The sequence below is a fragment of the Oryza sativa genome, chromosome 3 (assembly GCF_034140825.1).
Source record: "Oryza sativa Japonica Group chromosome 3, ASM3414082v1".
NCBI lineage: Eukaryota > Viridiplantae > Streptophyta > Magnoliopsida > Poales > Poaceae > Oryza > Oryza sativa.
The window spans coordinates 4,321,421-4,338,374 of record NC_089037.1 but is presented as its reverse complement, the minus strand read 5'-3'; the positions used below and the strand labels follow the sequence as shown (position 1 = coordinate 4,338,374).

General features: G+C 44.0%; 1 protein-coding gene across 1 annotated transcript; it reads right to left on the bottom strand.

Moving 5' to 3' along the window:
* Positions 1 to 12,991: 12,991 nt before the first annotated feature.
* On the bottom strand, positions 12,992 to 16,551 carry LOC107275877 (probable flavin-containing monooxygenase 1). Its single transcript, XM_015773880.3, has 5 exons — positions 15,930 to 16,551; positions 15,475 to 15,715; positions 14,352 to 14,530; positions 13,838 to 14,190; positions 12,992 to 13,751 (listed from the first exon to the last, which is right to left on the bottom strand). Exons 1-5 carry the CDS (start codon positions 16,431 to 16,433, stop codon positions 13,412 to 13,414), a joined length of 1,617 nt encoding a protein of 538 aa, XP_015629366.1. The 5' UTR covers positions 16,434 to 16,551; the 3' UTR covers positions 12,992 to 13,411.
* Positions 16,552 to 16,954: the final 403 nt, after the last annotated feature.

Below are 16,954 nucleotides of genomic sequence, written 5' to 3'. Positions count from 1 at the left end.
AACCGCATCTCCTTGAGCTGGATTTATATATACTTTCTTCTTTTTCTTTCTTTCTTTCTTTTTTTTTTTGCTACTAGTGAGCAACTTTGCTTTGTTTTGTTTTGTGCTGTCCAAGAGGAAACTGGTAAATGCCATCTTTTTGTTGCATACGACGAGGTAACAGTGAACATTATGAGAAATTCAGGATGCAGATTTTGTTTTCCATTACAGAGAATAATGTGTTGTTTGTAATAAATGGATAATAAGTTAATAGTATGTAAAAATGATGTACTCCCTCCGGTTTCTTTACAGAGGAGAATGTGATCTTTTATTGAATGGAATATAAATTACTACTAGGATATGTGGGTCAGTTTTTTCGCCGAATAACTGAATGACTGAATAGTTGATTGAATAATCACTATTACGAGAGTAAAAATAAATGAATTAACTATTATAATGTTAAAAGTAGATTTAAAATATTTTAAAAAAATTATATATATAAAAAGTTCTTTTCTGAAGCTCGCACGGTTTAGAAGCCCATGAAGTATACCACTGTCGCTCAATGCATCCTTAAAAAAATACACATCCTACAAGTAGTATAATTAACTGTCGACGATAAATGGAAGTTAGGAATAGCTCAACACATCTAACCTAAGTAGATATTGTATATAAAAGGTATAATTGACTAAAGCAATGATGTAGTATTCAGAAACCTCTACTTACAGATCTGAATCTGAACTTACTTTTTTATTTCCATTTATGAATGAGGAAATACTAACCAAAAAAAAAAAAAGAACTGAAAGGCATAACGCAAGCTACTGAATAGAATGACCAGAATATGCTTAGGCTGGACTTCAACTAACAGAGCATCAGAGTGGAGTACTTTCAGGTAATAGTGCGAGCATCCATATGGCATTCTTTTATTCAAATACTGACAAGAATGACTGTGGGTTCATGCAAGATGCCATCTCTTGAAAAAGTTTGAAGCACACAAAGGAAGTACTTCAACTTATTTTCCTTGTGAAAAGCTGCATATCCATCCAATAATAATTAGATTAAGATAATCCCCTTTTCAATATGCAATTGTTGCAGAATAGCATGTACCCCATGAAGCATATGAATATTCCACTAGGAGGAACTGTTCTTACCAAATCTATCATTGGCACAATTTACGGTCTATCAGGATTCAGGTATAACTACTTAAATTAAAAACGAAGTTTTTGTTCCCTTTACATGTGTGGAGTGAACAGCATCACCGGTCTATTCTCCAGGACCACTCACCCTTTCATCACCCAACTCTCAAATTGCAGCAGATGTGTTCAAGAAAACGAACATCGTCCAGAATAGTCTACCAAATTAATGAGCCAGTGTACGTGCATTTTCTTTTTCTTTCATTTCTTTTTTTAGTTTTTGATTTGGACAAAGATCTTATCCATACAATCGAGGACTCACTCATGACAAGCAGCAAGTCTATTACCATTAGATATTATCAACCCCCAGTTAACCACAGTACTTATCTCAACATTATCACATCACTGGCATCAACATCACCGTGCATGATCCTAACCCAGCTTTTTTTTTTTACATTACCTTTTAACCCAGCTGCCTGCTGGATTCTAGACAAGTGTTGCATCCAGATCATCTCGGACACATATGAGGCACGAGATGGTTAATCTCGTACATGCGTTTGTCAAGGCCTTTTTGACACCTCCTCCTCTTCCTCTTCTTCCAATCTTTTGACCTCTTTTTGTGCATGTTGTTGTTGCAACTTTGTAGGCACTGGAGAGTGTGACTTTGTGGGGTTAGGTGTGTGACTATCCCTTTTCCACATGGATTTCAAGGTGAAGGAGAACAAGTGGCCATGGGCATGGCCATGTAGCAAGATTGGGTCACTGGTAAGTAGCAACAGTGATCACCTTGCCAAACACAAAGCCATCATCCTTTATGTCCCTTTTGGGTAGGTAGCTCTGGTAGGAACAAGTCCACAATTATTATAGTAGTTTTACAAAAAAAAAGAATTTCAGAAAAAAAATAATGTTCTTGAAAAGCTGATATGATCTTTCTGCTACTTCCTATGATTTCTGCATTGTTCATCTTGAGCCTCAGCTTGACATAGGATTTTTTTTAGAGTATTAGTCAAACCTAGGTAGGTTTAGCAGTTGGGACACTGCCTTGGCTCTATCCTACATAGTTTTAGCGGCCCAGATAGCTTTGACATATACTCCTACGGTCATAGATAGGATAGTAGTATTGTCTCCTCCAAAAAGAAACTTACTTTTTCACTTGTCCAAATTCATGTGTATAAAAGTGAAAAATTGGATGAGGGATGTATACTCAGCTGTCATAGATAAGATAAGGCATGCTCGACTGCTTGCAACTACGGCTGCTCTGCAGCAGTCAGCAGAAAAGCCAGCACGTATAGTTCTTCGTAAAAAAGATCAATCATCTAAAGAATGATGTTACTAGATTTATCATTAAACAAACTATCATAATATATAACTCCTTTTATTTAAAACATCTTATTTTTAAAATATTATTGGTTAAAATAGCATTTTAAAAATATGTCGAAGTTCAAAAATACTTATATTTTAGGATGGAGGGAGTACTTACATATAAAATATTACTATCTCATTAAAGTGATATTACTATCTCATTAAAGTGAAATCTTTTTAGTACTGAGGAAGTACGTGCATATGAGAGCACCCCTCCAATAAAAAAAAAAACAAATCCTAGCTAGGAGTTGCTTTTTTTTATAGAGTAGTACACCTGAGGTCATCTGACACATTCATCAGCTTAATTCTCATATTATTGCAACATTCATCAGATCACTCTACTAGTGGTAATTAATGTGTAAAGCAGTTGCCTGTCCTGCTACACATTGTCTCACAGAACAGTTCAACAGAGAAGTCAAAAGCGAGCTCGTACTTGTGAATAGTGTTGGCCAATTAATCACGGAGTCATGGTTTTATTGGCATTTAGCTCATTAGCTGGACCAATTATTTCCTCATGGAGTGTTGATTTGGTGGCACATCAAAAAGTCCTAAGCTTAGTGGTTTGATTTGATCACACACACATGAGATCCACGAGGTGTGGAGATGTCATGCTTCTGACGAGGAAGACGCTGATGTTTTAGTTGGCTAGCAGGTTAATGTTTCTTATGTTCAGATTAGCACTATAGATTAAGGTGAAAATGCAATGGAGTAAGTGACAGGACAATGCAGAGTATAGCGCTAGTTAAGATAGGCCTAAGCTTGATTATTGCAAAATGCAAATCATGTGTTACTCACCAAACATACTGACTAGTAAATTACTAATCAAACTGAAATTATCCGCATGCTCTAGATATAATAGTTCTGAACTAGTACACATACAACTTGACCAGTTTAAAAGGAGTTTACACCCCACATCAGTCGATAATAAAACAATACATTGACGTTCATTTCATAGTTAACTTGAGCGCCACTTAAACTGGTATGATTGGTCGATTGATCCGAGTCAAGTCTCGTAATTTAACCAAGAAAAAATCATCTCAAATGCCAAGTGAACTATTTGCAGCCCAACAACCAGAACATGACACATGCAATCCACCTGTCAGCAGCCTCTGTATTTTTATGGAGAGGTACCCATCTGTCAGTGTCACTTGTGCTGAAATTCCACGCCTGCATATGCTTGCGTCCCTCTCGGATCGACCTCTTGCTCAAGTCAATACAGGTTGGCTAACCTGAATTCTACTAATTAATGAGGTGTTTTTGAGTCGATACATCCATGTGGACCAGGCAGGCTAGTGTCTCCTTGCAACAACTTACGATCGGTTTTCTTAGTAGTAGTATTATGTATAGGAAACAAAATAAACCCTGTATCAATGCTAGAGAACTGTTTCTAGGTACATTTTAAGCAAGCATAATAGTCGATTATAATTTGTGACGAATACGGGATTATGGAGTTAAAACCATACACCCATTGCTACTGTACTATCTTAAAAGTATTTATTTTCATCTAAAATAAAAATAAAATGATTCATCCAAGTAGTATCGATGTACTCGCAGCTTCAAATTCATGATTTTTTTGGATTTAGGATTCAAAATACCTAAGCCTAAATAATGTAGAGCTGTTGTTACAAACATGACCGACCATAGTGTGTTTCTTCCACCCTGATTAGAGTGAAGGCAACTATAACTTCTCTTAGACTGAGTTTAGTTCTAAACTTTTTCTTTAAACTTCTAACTTTTTTATCATATCAAAACTTTCCTACACACACAAATTTCTAATTTTTCCATTACATTGTTACAATTTCAACCAAACTTTTAATTTTGGTGTGAATTAAACACACCCTTAGTTAAAATATATGGACTTCTGACCGGTGTTATGGCACCCAACAGCAAAGCCCTGTTACTGCACAGCAACAATCCGGACCATCGTTATTTCACCATGTGCTCTAATCCTAAAGCTAATGAAATTAATAACTATGGTTAGGAAGCAAACATCCACTCCGTACACACGTAGAACTAACTAACAGATTCTTTGTTTTTTAATCTGTTCATGCTGTGTGTTTGCATTCACCCCAGCAGGGCAACGCATGCAAAACAACGCAAGTAACGTAACCGGTAATCACACGCAATTAATCTCGTCAATCAGATTAGATTAATTACGTGCACATCATCCGTGTCCAGAGATGATCAGTAAGGCTGGCACGACACCGATATATACCTATCGATGGATGTCGTTAATACGTGATGCTGTTTCCATCGCTTGCTTAACGCATGCTTTTCTGATTAAATTTATTCAGATCAGATCAGCAGCAACTTGATTTCAGTTTCCGATTTGGCCTTCTCTTGGACGGGATCGCCGGTGACGTACGTGCCATTCGTTTAATTAGCATCACCCGTTGAGTGATTAGCATGTTTAACCAGCATGTGATTAGACTAGTTCCGACCGGATTAATTACGTTAACTGATCAAGCTAAGCAAGCTTGTTTCTGATTCAAACACCCCGTCATGCATCTAGTTGAGGTAATATAATCCGTTTTCCTTGGAACAGAATTGGGGATTATTATTGCTGACTTGGCATGGATGGATTAGCTGTATTCATTCTGAATTGGCGCCAGAAGAGAGAAAGAGAAGAGCCCAGCTCTGACCGTGGTATATATCCAACTTGATGAGTTCGTGCCCACTTGTGTGATAGATTATACGCATAATTTTGCTTTCATTAAGATGCTCCTGGATTATTATAAACAGTTAGCGTTAGCTACCTACCAGCCTGCAACAGAAGCATGCAGGTATGGGTACAAAAAGTCAGCTTGTGAGATCAGGCTTACCATATTGATGAAATTATTAAGTTAACTAACATGAGGTTTGCAGTCAATAGGTGATAAATGATACTCCTCCTCATGTTATCATTTAGGGCCTCTCTCAATTTCTGTAAAATTACACACTGTAGCTTTTATAAAAAATAAATTAAAAATAGTATTATTAGTAAATACTTCCTCCTTTCACAATGTAAGCCATTTTAACATTTTTCTCATTTATATTGATGTTAATGAATAGGAATGATTTACATTGTGAAATGGAGGGAGTATAAATTTTAGTGTTTCTAGCTCCACTCGTGTGACCCGTGCCAATCCATTCGTGGTTTTATCAGGAGCGAACACATCGTGATGAATTTGATGGTGGCAGGCCGCTGGATCGGAGGAAGAACATAAAACCAACCGATCGTGACTTGATATGGATGAATGAAAGCTTCGATCGATCTCGATGGATAACAAAATTTTTTGCTTCTCAATCAGCGTTGTAAGTAGCCATGCTCTGCGGCTGCAACCTGTCAGGTCGTCATCGGCTGCAAGATGGGTTTTTCCTTTACCAAAGTGAGAAAAACGCCATGGTTATCCTATCCATCCACTTTGCAGGAAGCGATAACGGTGAACGCTACAATGTTTATCCACTGGAATCCGCTGGCCGCTGGGCCGGTCCGGCAGGCAAAAGCCCAAGCGCGAAACCGCAAGGTGCAAGCCCGCGACACGCGCGCGACAAGGGCCGCAACCGCGATGAGACGTTGGTTTGGAACAAGTTCACTTTAGGTCCCTCTTCTTAAAGTCGTCGAGTTCGAATTTCATCGTTGAACCACAATATCAGATATGAAGAATTCCTCAACCAATAAAACCAGTATACCAAAAATCTCAAGATAGTATGCTCCCCGGGTTTGGTTAATGTGGTAAATAGGACCCACATGAGCCCTACAAAGCGGGTTGGCTTGGTTGAGGAGGCGGCGACAAGGGCTGAAGTGGAGGGCAGTGGTGGTGGAGGCAAGGTGGTGGAAGGGGGCGATTGTTGTGGCTTGGGCATCACGCCGATGGCATGAGCTAGCAGCATTGCCCCCTTCCCCTCTGTGATGTGGGCGGGCATGCTCAGCGAGTGGCGGGCAGGGGGAGATGGGTGGCAAGCTGTGGGCACCGGGGAGACGTGAGGTGCAGACGCAAGCATGGGAGCTCGTTCAGCTGCCTGCCCTTACAATCTGCTGCACCCACCGCCTCTCTTCAAGTCGGTGACCGTCTTTCTCCCTGCCGCGCGCCTTCCCGTCAACTGTCGCTCCTACCCCCTCCCCCTGGTTGGTCGCCGCCTTACTCCACGACGCCACAACCACCCTACCAATCCACGACCAACACTCCCTTCCTCCTCTAGCTGCTCCTTCCTTGCCGTAGCATGTCGCTCCCCACTTCCCCAGTCACCACCCTCGTTGTCGCCTTCTTTCTCCCTGCCCTCTTCAGGTATGGCAAGGACGTCCACACCCTCGTTGAGTACTCCATCGATGACTACCTCTACCCCAACATTGATTTCTATACCTTCCTCACCAAGCAAGGCACATTTGCATTCCTTCCTTCTAAATCAACATCTTTGCATTTTCTTTAGATTGATTTGCTCACAAATTGAATCGAGCAGCTTTGATGCGCGGTTGTTCATGGGGACGATGCGGGGGAAGCGAATGATGTTCGTGGGGGAACTCGCGGCGTCAATGGTGGGTGGATCCGGAGAGACACAGGGGAAAAGAAGGGTAGTGATTTTTTTTATGACATGTGTGTCCCATACTAAATCAGTCGGGTTGACCGAAGTCAGCTCGTCACGTTAGCTAAAACATGAGAGTATAATGTCTTGGAATCTTTGGTGCACCGATTTTTATAAGTCAAAGGACTCTTCATATCTGATATTATGGTTTAGGGATGAAATTCGAACTCTGTTAAAATAAGAGATCTGAAGTGAACTTATCCCAGTTGGTTTTTGCGCGGGGAAAAGTACACCCAAGGTCCCTCAACTTGTCATCGAGATACAAAATCGTCCTCAAACCATAAAACCAGATATCTCGCGTCCCTTAACTAATTAAAACCGGTCACAAAAGGTCCCTCGACGGTTTTGACCCCGGTTTTATCCTACGTGGCTGCTGAGTCAGCGTGGGACCCACGTGGGTCCCACATGTCAGCTTGGGCCACGTTAGCCTCCTCTCTTTCTCCCGTATTCTCTCCCTTTCTCATTTCTCTCTCACTCTTCCCTTCTCTTCTCAGGCAAGCCGGGCGGCGCTGCTGGGGAGGAGGCCCCCGGGGCGAGGTGGGGGAGGAAGCGGCAGCGGCGGCTGCGATGCGGGAGAAGGCGAGGGCGCACGTCCGCTCCGATGGCGGCGAGCGTCGTGTCCGACAAGTCCGGCGGCGGTGGAGCGAGCTTGCTCCGGGCGTCGCGGGTCTTCTTCCTCGCCATGCTCTCGCCGGTGAGGCACTCATACCGCCGCATCCGCGCGTGGTAGATCAGCGCCAGCATGTACTGGTCGGTGTCGTACACGTCCCGCTCCGGCAGCGCGCCACCGCTGGGGAGCGCCGCGGGGCCGAACCCGTCGTTCATGACGAGCTTGCACACGTCCATCGACCTCGAGTACAGCCGGCAGTCGCGGACGATCTCGGCGTTGAACCGCGGAGGGAGCTCGTACATGTACACCCGCCGGCTGGGCACCGGTCTGTTGACACTGTAATTAGGATAGTTGGGTTATTTGGTTTGCCAAATTGCTGATTGGTTAGTGATTTACTTAATTAATTGCTTTATTGGGAATTTGTGTGCTGAGTTAACAGGTACTACACGTGGGCTTTGCATGCATGGCGGTGTATCGTTGCCTCGTTGGGCAGGGAAGGCATTGCTTTACTTCATAGATGGCACAGCCTGTTGTCACGAAGAACCAAATCAATGTGGTGCTAGCTATAGCTACTGGTTTGCGAAGAGACGATGGAGATGGAGGCAGATGGAGGCCCATACACGCCGCAGGCTGCGGTTGGATGGGTTTTGCGTGAAGGCATACGTGCGTGTTTTTGTAGAGTTAGAGATAAACTTTTGTTAGACGCCGACGTGCTCCGGTGGTAGGACCGCATGCGGCGGCGCGACCGCCGGTGGCTCTGGGCGTTCGCCGGCGCGCCGCGCCCCGGGAGCACCAAGACCGTGCGCGCCCAGATCATCGAGCAGTGCACGCGTCGCCGTCCTGCACCCACTTCGGAAACTCGCCGGGGCGGATCATGGAGCTCCTCAATTCCGCGTGTTCTGCATCCAGCCGCGTGGCGACTCCTATACCCGCAAGTCGACGTTCGACTCCATGCTCGCCGGCTACATCCCGGTGTTCCTCCACCCAGCGTCGGCGTACACCAAGTACACTTGGCACCTGCCGAGGGAACGGACTACCGGAGCTATTCGGTGTCCATCCCCCACACCGACGTCGTTGCCGGCGGTCAGAACGCGAGCATCGAGGCGGCGCTGAGGAGGATCCCGGCGGCGACGGTGGCAAGGATGCGGACGAGCTCAGCATTCCGGCTGATCCCGCCTCGCCCCGGCGGTCTCCTCCCCGGCAGTGCCAGCAACGCTGCTTACCTAAGAAGAGAAGGGAAGAGTGAGACAGATGCGGAAGGGAGAGAATAGGGGAAAGATAGAGGAGGCTGACGTGGCCCAAGCTGACATGTGGGGTCCACGTGGGTCCCACGCTGACTCAGCAGCCACGTAGGATAAAACCGGGGTCAAAACCGCCGAGTGACTTTTGTGACCGGTTTTGATTAGTTAAGGGACGTGGGATATCTGGTTTTGTATCTCGAGGACAAGTTGAGGGACCTTCGGTGTACTTTTTCCTTTTGCGCGTCCCCGAGACGTACAGGCCGTGTGAAGAAAACTTAGCGAACGGCCCGCGCGAAGCGGCGGAATCGCGGGGTCGCGCGCGAGGCGAGGCCCGGGTCGGATCGGAGGAGGATGTCGAGCCGGGAGATGGAGTGGAAGTGGATCGGAGCCCGTCGCGGTGGGATGATATGGACGCGCGGCCCAGCGAGCGGTCGCGCAGCGACGACGGCGATGTACGTGGCCGGCCGGTGTAGACATCCGCGGGAGGACACGTACGCTGCTCAACTCCCAGGCCGATTTGGTTGCTGCGGCGTGTGTGGGTGGTACACCGGTACGCGTCGAGGGACCATGCAGCGAGACGTCGATGGCTCGCCTCGCTCGCTCGGCCGTTTTCAGTTTTCTTCTCCTTCTCTACTAGCTACGACTGTCACACTGCGCTGTACGTCTCTGCACTGCACGATCGGCTGCTGGTGGGAATTAAGCCGACCGACGTCGACGTACGTGTGGTTGTTGGCGCCTTGGCCACGAACAGCGAGCTATTCACACGAACACGTACGTCACAGATGATGCGCGCGCGTGTCGTCGGGTTCATTAATGCGCGCGACCCATGTATATATCAGGCACGTGCAGGATATATATATAGCACTAGTACAGTGTTCAAAAGCGACATACCAAACGCGTACATGCGCACGCACGTACGGACCAGACCAGGAGTGAAAACTCAACCTGGACCGGACGACCGACCGGACCACGTACCGTGGGAGCGGCTCGATCGATCGGTCTCGGACGAATTGAAATCAAATAAACCCAACGGAGACGACGACGAACCGGCCGTTGCATATATACGATTGGATTAATTAATATAATGTGTTGTGTTAGTTCTCTCTCGTGCGTAATAGTACTACTAGTCTTGGTCTTTCGGTTGATCAAATTAAAGTCCAGACGCCACTAGCTACTGCGTTTCAGCTGTATATACAAGCATATGGTTTCGTCGTCGTTCGTGCAAGTTTTGAAAATGGAAACATTAATTCTTTCGTTCGCGTGTTGAATCCTTGACGTGAGCAAATCTTGAATTCCAAGCTTTGGAAAAAGTTGCAGTTTATTAATTAATTTGAGTGCAACATGGATCGAATTGAAGATAGAAACAATAATTTATTAGGACCAGTTTTGAAATTAATGGAACGGAAGAAAATATATATGCAGGAAATTCACGTACCACCAGCGTCGACCTAACTAACCTACCTAGAGGATTCATGTTGCAAAATTTCTACGAAGGTACATCGATCTTCCTCCTTTACGTACATTATTTTCTCAGAACTACCTTAAATAAACAACATTTAGCTTAACTATAACTTCTACTACCTTATACGGCTACGTCGTACGCATGTACGTATTTCATCATTTCTTCCAAATGTAGGATGGCATTCATGCATCTTAATTTCGACGCAGTTTCTATCCTATTTCTAGGGCTCATTCCCTAGCTAGCTAAATATATATTTTACAAATACAGGATAGTAGTACATACTTCTTTTTTTTAGATGGTATCGTTGGTTTTTAGCATAGGGTTTCAACACTTATCTTATTAAAATAAATTTATATAGGTCTTATTTATTTTGTTGGCACTAATTACTTTATTATTATAGAAACTTTAAGCATGATTTATAAAAAAAGTTTTTATATTTGCACTAAACTTTTAAATAATATGAATAGTCAAATATTAATCTAAAAATTAACGAAGCCATCTATTTAGAAAACAAAGGTGTTGCAGTTTAATTCATCACTGGAACTATAAATGTCAATTGCATGCATTGCTGATGAAACGGTACAACTAGCCTACAAAATATAGTTTTTCTATAACTCACGTTTTATTTCCATTTCAGAAATTAAACAAAAAGCTCAAGATTTATCGTACAATTAGATGAATTAAAACGGTTTTTCAGATCTCTAGCATAACACCTGTTGCTAGGATAAGATAGATAGGAAATATTTTGACATTCATAAGTTGGAGTACTTACTTGTTTTTTTTTTGGATAATGGGAATGGCTTCTACACCAACGGGGGTGTATATATATACAACCATTGGAGTACTTAGTTGTTGGGCTCTCATATGTTTAGCCATTATCGGCTAACCGATTTACTAATTATCTTGGTATCCACATCACTTGCAACGAGTTTCACGAAATATTTGCTTGAATTTGACTTAGCAACGGTGGTAGGCTCCAATGATATGGCTCCTGTTCAAAGTTTCTCCTCTTAGTTGTATCCACAATATATTGTTGACGTACAAAGTTAAAGGTAACTATTTACACGTACGCAACATTAATTAATCATGGAAAAAAAAGAGGAAATATGCATTGTATTGGAATTAAGTAGATGTTCTGAGTGTCTAAATACACATATAATGCCCATAATTATATTTTTTTATCTATTGAACCTTTTAAATTTTTATTTTTTAAAATAAACTATATACCAAAACTTCCAAAACTAATCTTTTGGCCACAACAGCTAGGCTAGAATAACAAAACAACATGCCTAATTTTGTTTCATCATGCCGACTTGACTGACGTGACAAGGGTTTTGTGACTTTTGTCATAATTAAGGCGTGGCAAAACACCGGGGGCGTACCATATTGTTGTTTCACCGCTTGACAATCAAAAGCAAAAGCAAATAGCTTGATTCTGAAAGCAGATTCGTAGAAACGAGGCATGGTTTCTAATAAAAACCAAAAGTTAGCAATGAAGCTGCTTTTGTGGGGTGATGATGTTGATCTAAAACTATCACTAGAAGTATTATATAAATTGCACATTTCGCATGTTTCAAAATCTGAATTCACAATCAGATTTTAAGAATCCAACTCCTGAAAAATCACAATCCAGAGACAAGATTGTGACAATAAAAAACAAAAATAAACGGAATAATGTAAGTAATGGGTTTGCAAGATGATGTGTTCGGTTATGTGCGTAAATTAATTATGGAACGGTCGTTCAGTGCATGCATCTCCCACAGCCAAAAATTAAATTTTAAAACATGGTATTAGAGTTCATTTTAAAGTTTTTTCATCTTAGTTCATTTTCAGTATTGACTTTTAAATTACTAAGAAACACATATGTAAAAGGTGTACTCATAAATTATTTTTAGTTACTTTTCTTTTACGGTTTATCTCCATACAGTAAACGATGAGAAGCTTAGCTGCTTGCCTTTTCAGAGGCCAAAACGACTAATTAAACTGCCTAAAAATTTACCATCTGATAGCTACATATGCAGATTATTGGTGGTCAAAATCATGACCGATTGACGCCACAACATGAACGGGCAACTTGAAAAAAAAAAGAAAAGAAAAACATGGTGTATATATACATTCATGAAACCTGCCTAGAATAGATGATATATATATATATATATATATATATATATATATATAACTTCCTTAACATCTGACTATGGTGCAACAACCCGAAAGGGAGAGAACTATAAAATATTTACAGAAGGAAAAAAAAACATATAACTACCAAGTACCGACTAATTGAAGCTAGCATTATTGTGGTCAACTCTTAGTTAAGTGCTACTCTAGTAGTTTGTATACATAGTATCGACTGTTTGACCATTTTGACTTGGTTGGTTTGTATTTTAGGTATCATATATGCATCTTAGAAGCTATTGACTTGACCCGTGGAAAAGTTCAAAATGCCATGAATTGTTTTCTTGGCTGTTGGTTGCCATTTGCATTTGATTAAAAACCAATCATACTCCCAGATCATTCATAAATATTGAACAAACTAATAAATTTATCCTTGAATTTAACCAATGTAAGAAATATAAAACAGAACAGTATATGGCTGATCCATGAAATTCACACGTACAGAAGCGATCGAAACAGGCGGATACGATTTCAGACAATAAATGAATTTTATTGAATTTCATCATCAGACAAAAAAGAATGATTACAAATTAAGAGGTTTGGAAAAACCACCTTTGATCATGCACACATCGATCGTACAGATCGTACATACGGACCTAACTTACATGGTCCCGTTCTTGGATATGATTTGATTCCTCTCCCGGTCGCGGCCGAGACCAGATCGTAGTTCGAGTCCTCACCAAATCAATTCCCCAGTTCACATGACACATGAACACGACCTAAGCTAGTCCTCCATTATTATTAACTAACAATTAATTAATCAGCCCTTAATAATCAATTAACTTAATTACTTTTATAAACAAATAACGAATCTTATTATATCATTTTATACGACTGAATTAACGGTATCTTGATTCGGTGTACGGGAAGGATGGACGGCCAGGATTGGCTACTCTTCCTTGTAGTCCTGGTTGTTGTAGGGGGCGAAGAGCTCGGCGAGGAAGTTGGACTTGCGGTGGACGCGGGAGCCGAGGTCGGCGCACATGGCGTCGCTGTCGTGGATGCTGTAGGTGGAGATGCAGTGGCGGCGGTAGAACCGCGTCGTCCGCCGCATCGCCTCCGTCTCGCCGTCGACGTGCCTCACCATCTCCTCCACCGCCGGCAGCGCGAACCTCCCCCCCAGCAGCCCCGCCAGCCACCTGCACCTCAGCTCCGACGTGTGCAGGTTCGACACGCTCTCCACGTACCCCACGAACGCCATGTTCGGTATCAGCGGATGTATCGTCCCCCTACACACACAAAAAAAAAACACTCATCCATTAGCTAATTGTGCGTGTGCGTCTGCGGTGTAATTGGTTGGTTAACATGTGGGTACCGGTAGAGGGGCATCATGGAGGATTTGTTGACGACGAGGCCGCGGAAGGGCTCGGGGAGGACGGAGCGGAGCTTGTCCTTGCCCTCGAAGCCGGTGGCGAGGAAGACGAGGTCGGCGTCGACGTGGGTGCCGTCGTCGAGGACGACGCCGTTCTCGGAGAAGCACCAGCCGCCGGCGGAGCGCCGGAAACGGATCAGGTCGCGGTCGGCCATGTCGAAGAAGCCGTCCGGCAGGATGGCCATCTGGCAGCTCGCGTAGTCCTCCACGAACGGGTGATCCGGCCTCAACCCGTACCTGCTCAGTGGAAGCTTCCATGACAGGTACGACTCGATGAACTTGGACACCCCAGCCTTCTGCTCTCCCAAAAAAAAACATGGTAAATTATGATGCTGACAAGCTAGCTAGCTACTACAAACAAAATAATATTGTCAAAGTCTTGAGCATGCACATTCTGAACTTAATTTCTGATAAGATGTTCACGTGAAATGAGTAGATCGAGTGAGTATGTACATACCAATGGGGTCATGAGGCGGCAGAGGAGTGATCTGAAGATGCCCTGGTTGGGCCTCTCGTAGAAGAGCTGGGAGAAGCGAGTGGAGTAGAAGAGGAAGAAGGGCAAGCCCCAGATTGAGTAGGATGGCACCACCCAATGCAGGGTCCTCACCAGCATCGTGCACGGCTGCCCTCCCTCACCTGCAACCAAACCAATCAATCAGAACTGAACAAGCTTGAAATTAAAGGATTAATAATTCTTCAGAATTAATGACAGATAGTTTTTGTTGCTGCATGATCAACTTGGAATTAATTACTAACTTGATGGCCAAACAAAAGGAATTAATATACTAAGCTAGCACTTTGATATGGTCAAGTACACAGTCAAAATGTTGGAGTGATCATCTCTGCGCAGTTTCAGAGTAGAAAAAAGAGATTGACAAGTGGAACGCGTAGCTAGCATATAAAACACTTCAGCTTGAAAAGTCAGAGCATATATGCGTATGTGTTGTGTTTAGCGTACTTTGAACCTGTATAGAGCAAGAGGAGGCTTGGCTACATGTGGCATAAAAAGAAATAAAATTCTAGATGGAGTGTACGACGGATCAAGACAAGAGTGACCTTTTCTGAAACAGGGTGTCAGAGCTAACTAAGATTGGGTCTCCTGAATTTCGTTAGGACAGGTTGCTGTCACGGCGTTACATGCATGTCACCAAATTGGGTATGCAAATTAATACTACTACTATACCATGCAAGTGTACAATATTAATTCCGTCCCAAGTTCATCAAATGATTGGACGTTTCCACGATATAAATATGTAATTCCTTTGGAGTTAGTTATGTGTGAACTTGGCATGCATGAATCTTCTTTTTCTATGATTTACTTGTTAATCTCCGCGTTCATGCATGCATGATAGCTCATCTGACTGCGCCTAGCTAGTTATACATGCATGTTAATTTCCTAGATACTCAATACATACATAGTCATTTATTAAGAACAAAAATGGTTTTGTCTTTGTGAGAATTTGCACCTAATCTACAACGGTAAATACATAGAACATCCATGCATATTGATCGAGCTTTTTACTGAGACGAATATTCAACGATCGATGGTGAGTAAATTATTTTTTTAAATTTTTTTTTACCTTGGTTGGCCTCGGCGCATTCAAGGGCTAGATCAATAGCACTCTTCTTGTAGCCAACGACGACGACCTTCTTGCCTCTCATGAGCTCGACGGTCTCCTGCTCGTTGAGCTTGCAGTAGTCCAGCGAATGCATCACCTTCCCCTTGAACACCTCCGGTCCCTTCCCCGGCGGGAACACCGGCATCCTCGCCACGTCGCCGTACTTCCCCGTGCACATCACCACGAACTCGAACTTGTACAACTGCATCATATCGACCCAATCCATCGATCACCATGACCGGAAATCAAGCTCTAGGTGTGTGAGAATTAACATGGTATGTTTACCTAGACGTTTTTTCGCGAACGTGCAAAAGAATTATTGCACGTCAATATATTAGAGTAATAGAGTTACGTTTTTGTTACACAATACAATCGGCCAGACCGGCCTATGGTAGGGGAGGAGTATGTTAATTTACCTGGACGTCGTCGGAGTCGGGGTCGTCGGTGGAGGAGACGGCGAGCTCCCACATGGGCTTGCCCTGGAGGGGCTCGCCGGAGCCGCTCCAGAGCTCGGTGAATCCGGCGGAGGGGCCGCCGAGGAACTTGACGCCGACGACCTTGGAGCGGAGCGCGATGTAGCGCCAGAGGCCGAACCTGTCGGCGTAGTCCTCGAGGTAGTCGACGATCTCGACGTGGGTGGGGAACGAGGGGTCGTCGCGGTTGGGCCACGCCATGTCGGAGAACTCGTAGTCCGGCCGCGGCGTCTGCAGCCGCGTCGACCGGTACGCGCAGTGCTTCCACACCCCGCCGATGTGCGGCGTCGCCTCGAACACCACCGGGTCGTGCGCCGCCAGCTGCTTCGCCGCCGCCAGCCCGCTGATCCCGCCGCCGATGATCGCCACCCTCCCCACCGCCGGCACCTCCTCCCTCGTGCGCCTCGCGCCCCCCTCCTTCTGCTGCTGCTGCTGCGCCGCCGCCATGGCAAGTGTTTCTACGTGCTCTGAGCTAGAGCTAGCTAGCAATGGCGATCGATCGTAGCAGCTGAGAGCTAGAGGATGAGTAGTTGAGTTTTAGGGTGGGGGATGAAGAATGATGTGTGGGTGGGAGGGAGAAGAAGGTTAGGGTGTGTATTTATAGGGAGAAGAGGCGAGGGTTTAAGCATGTGAGCTGAGGCTGGCTAAGCAGCTTCCCCTACGTGACACAGAAAATGTTGGGAAATATTACGAGGGAAAAAATAAACCATATAAATTAGAGGTCATGCATATGCCACTGACAACTGGGGCCCATGCATGCGTTTGACTTTTTGCAGCATATACCATTGGCTGATTGGCTCGTCCTTGCTGCATGGCCAGAGCTCTCTCTTCAAACCATGTCTTTTCATGCAAGTAAAATCTTTTTTTTACGCCACTAGAAATAGTTACTGTGAATTCATCTTTTTTTTTTAAAAAAAAATCATATTTATTACATCCTTTGAGCACATGTCCATAAGTAGCTATCAAGA

Coding starts and splice junctions, on each gene's coding strand:
- LOC107275877 (XM_015773880.3), bottom strand. CDS start 16,433: ATGGCGGCGGCGCAGCAGCAGCAGCAGAAGGAGGGGGGCGCGAGGCGC. Junction 14,531..15,474: donor ATGCGCCGAGGCCAACCAAG/GTAAAAAAAAAT, acceptor GTTTGGTTGCAG/GTGAGGGAGGGCAGCCGTGC. Junction 13,752..13,837: donor TCCATGATGCCCCTCTACCG/GTACCCACATGT, acceptor TTGTGTGTGTAG/GGGGACGATACATCCGCTGA.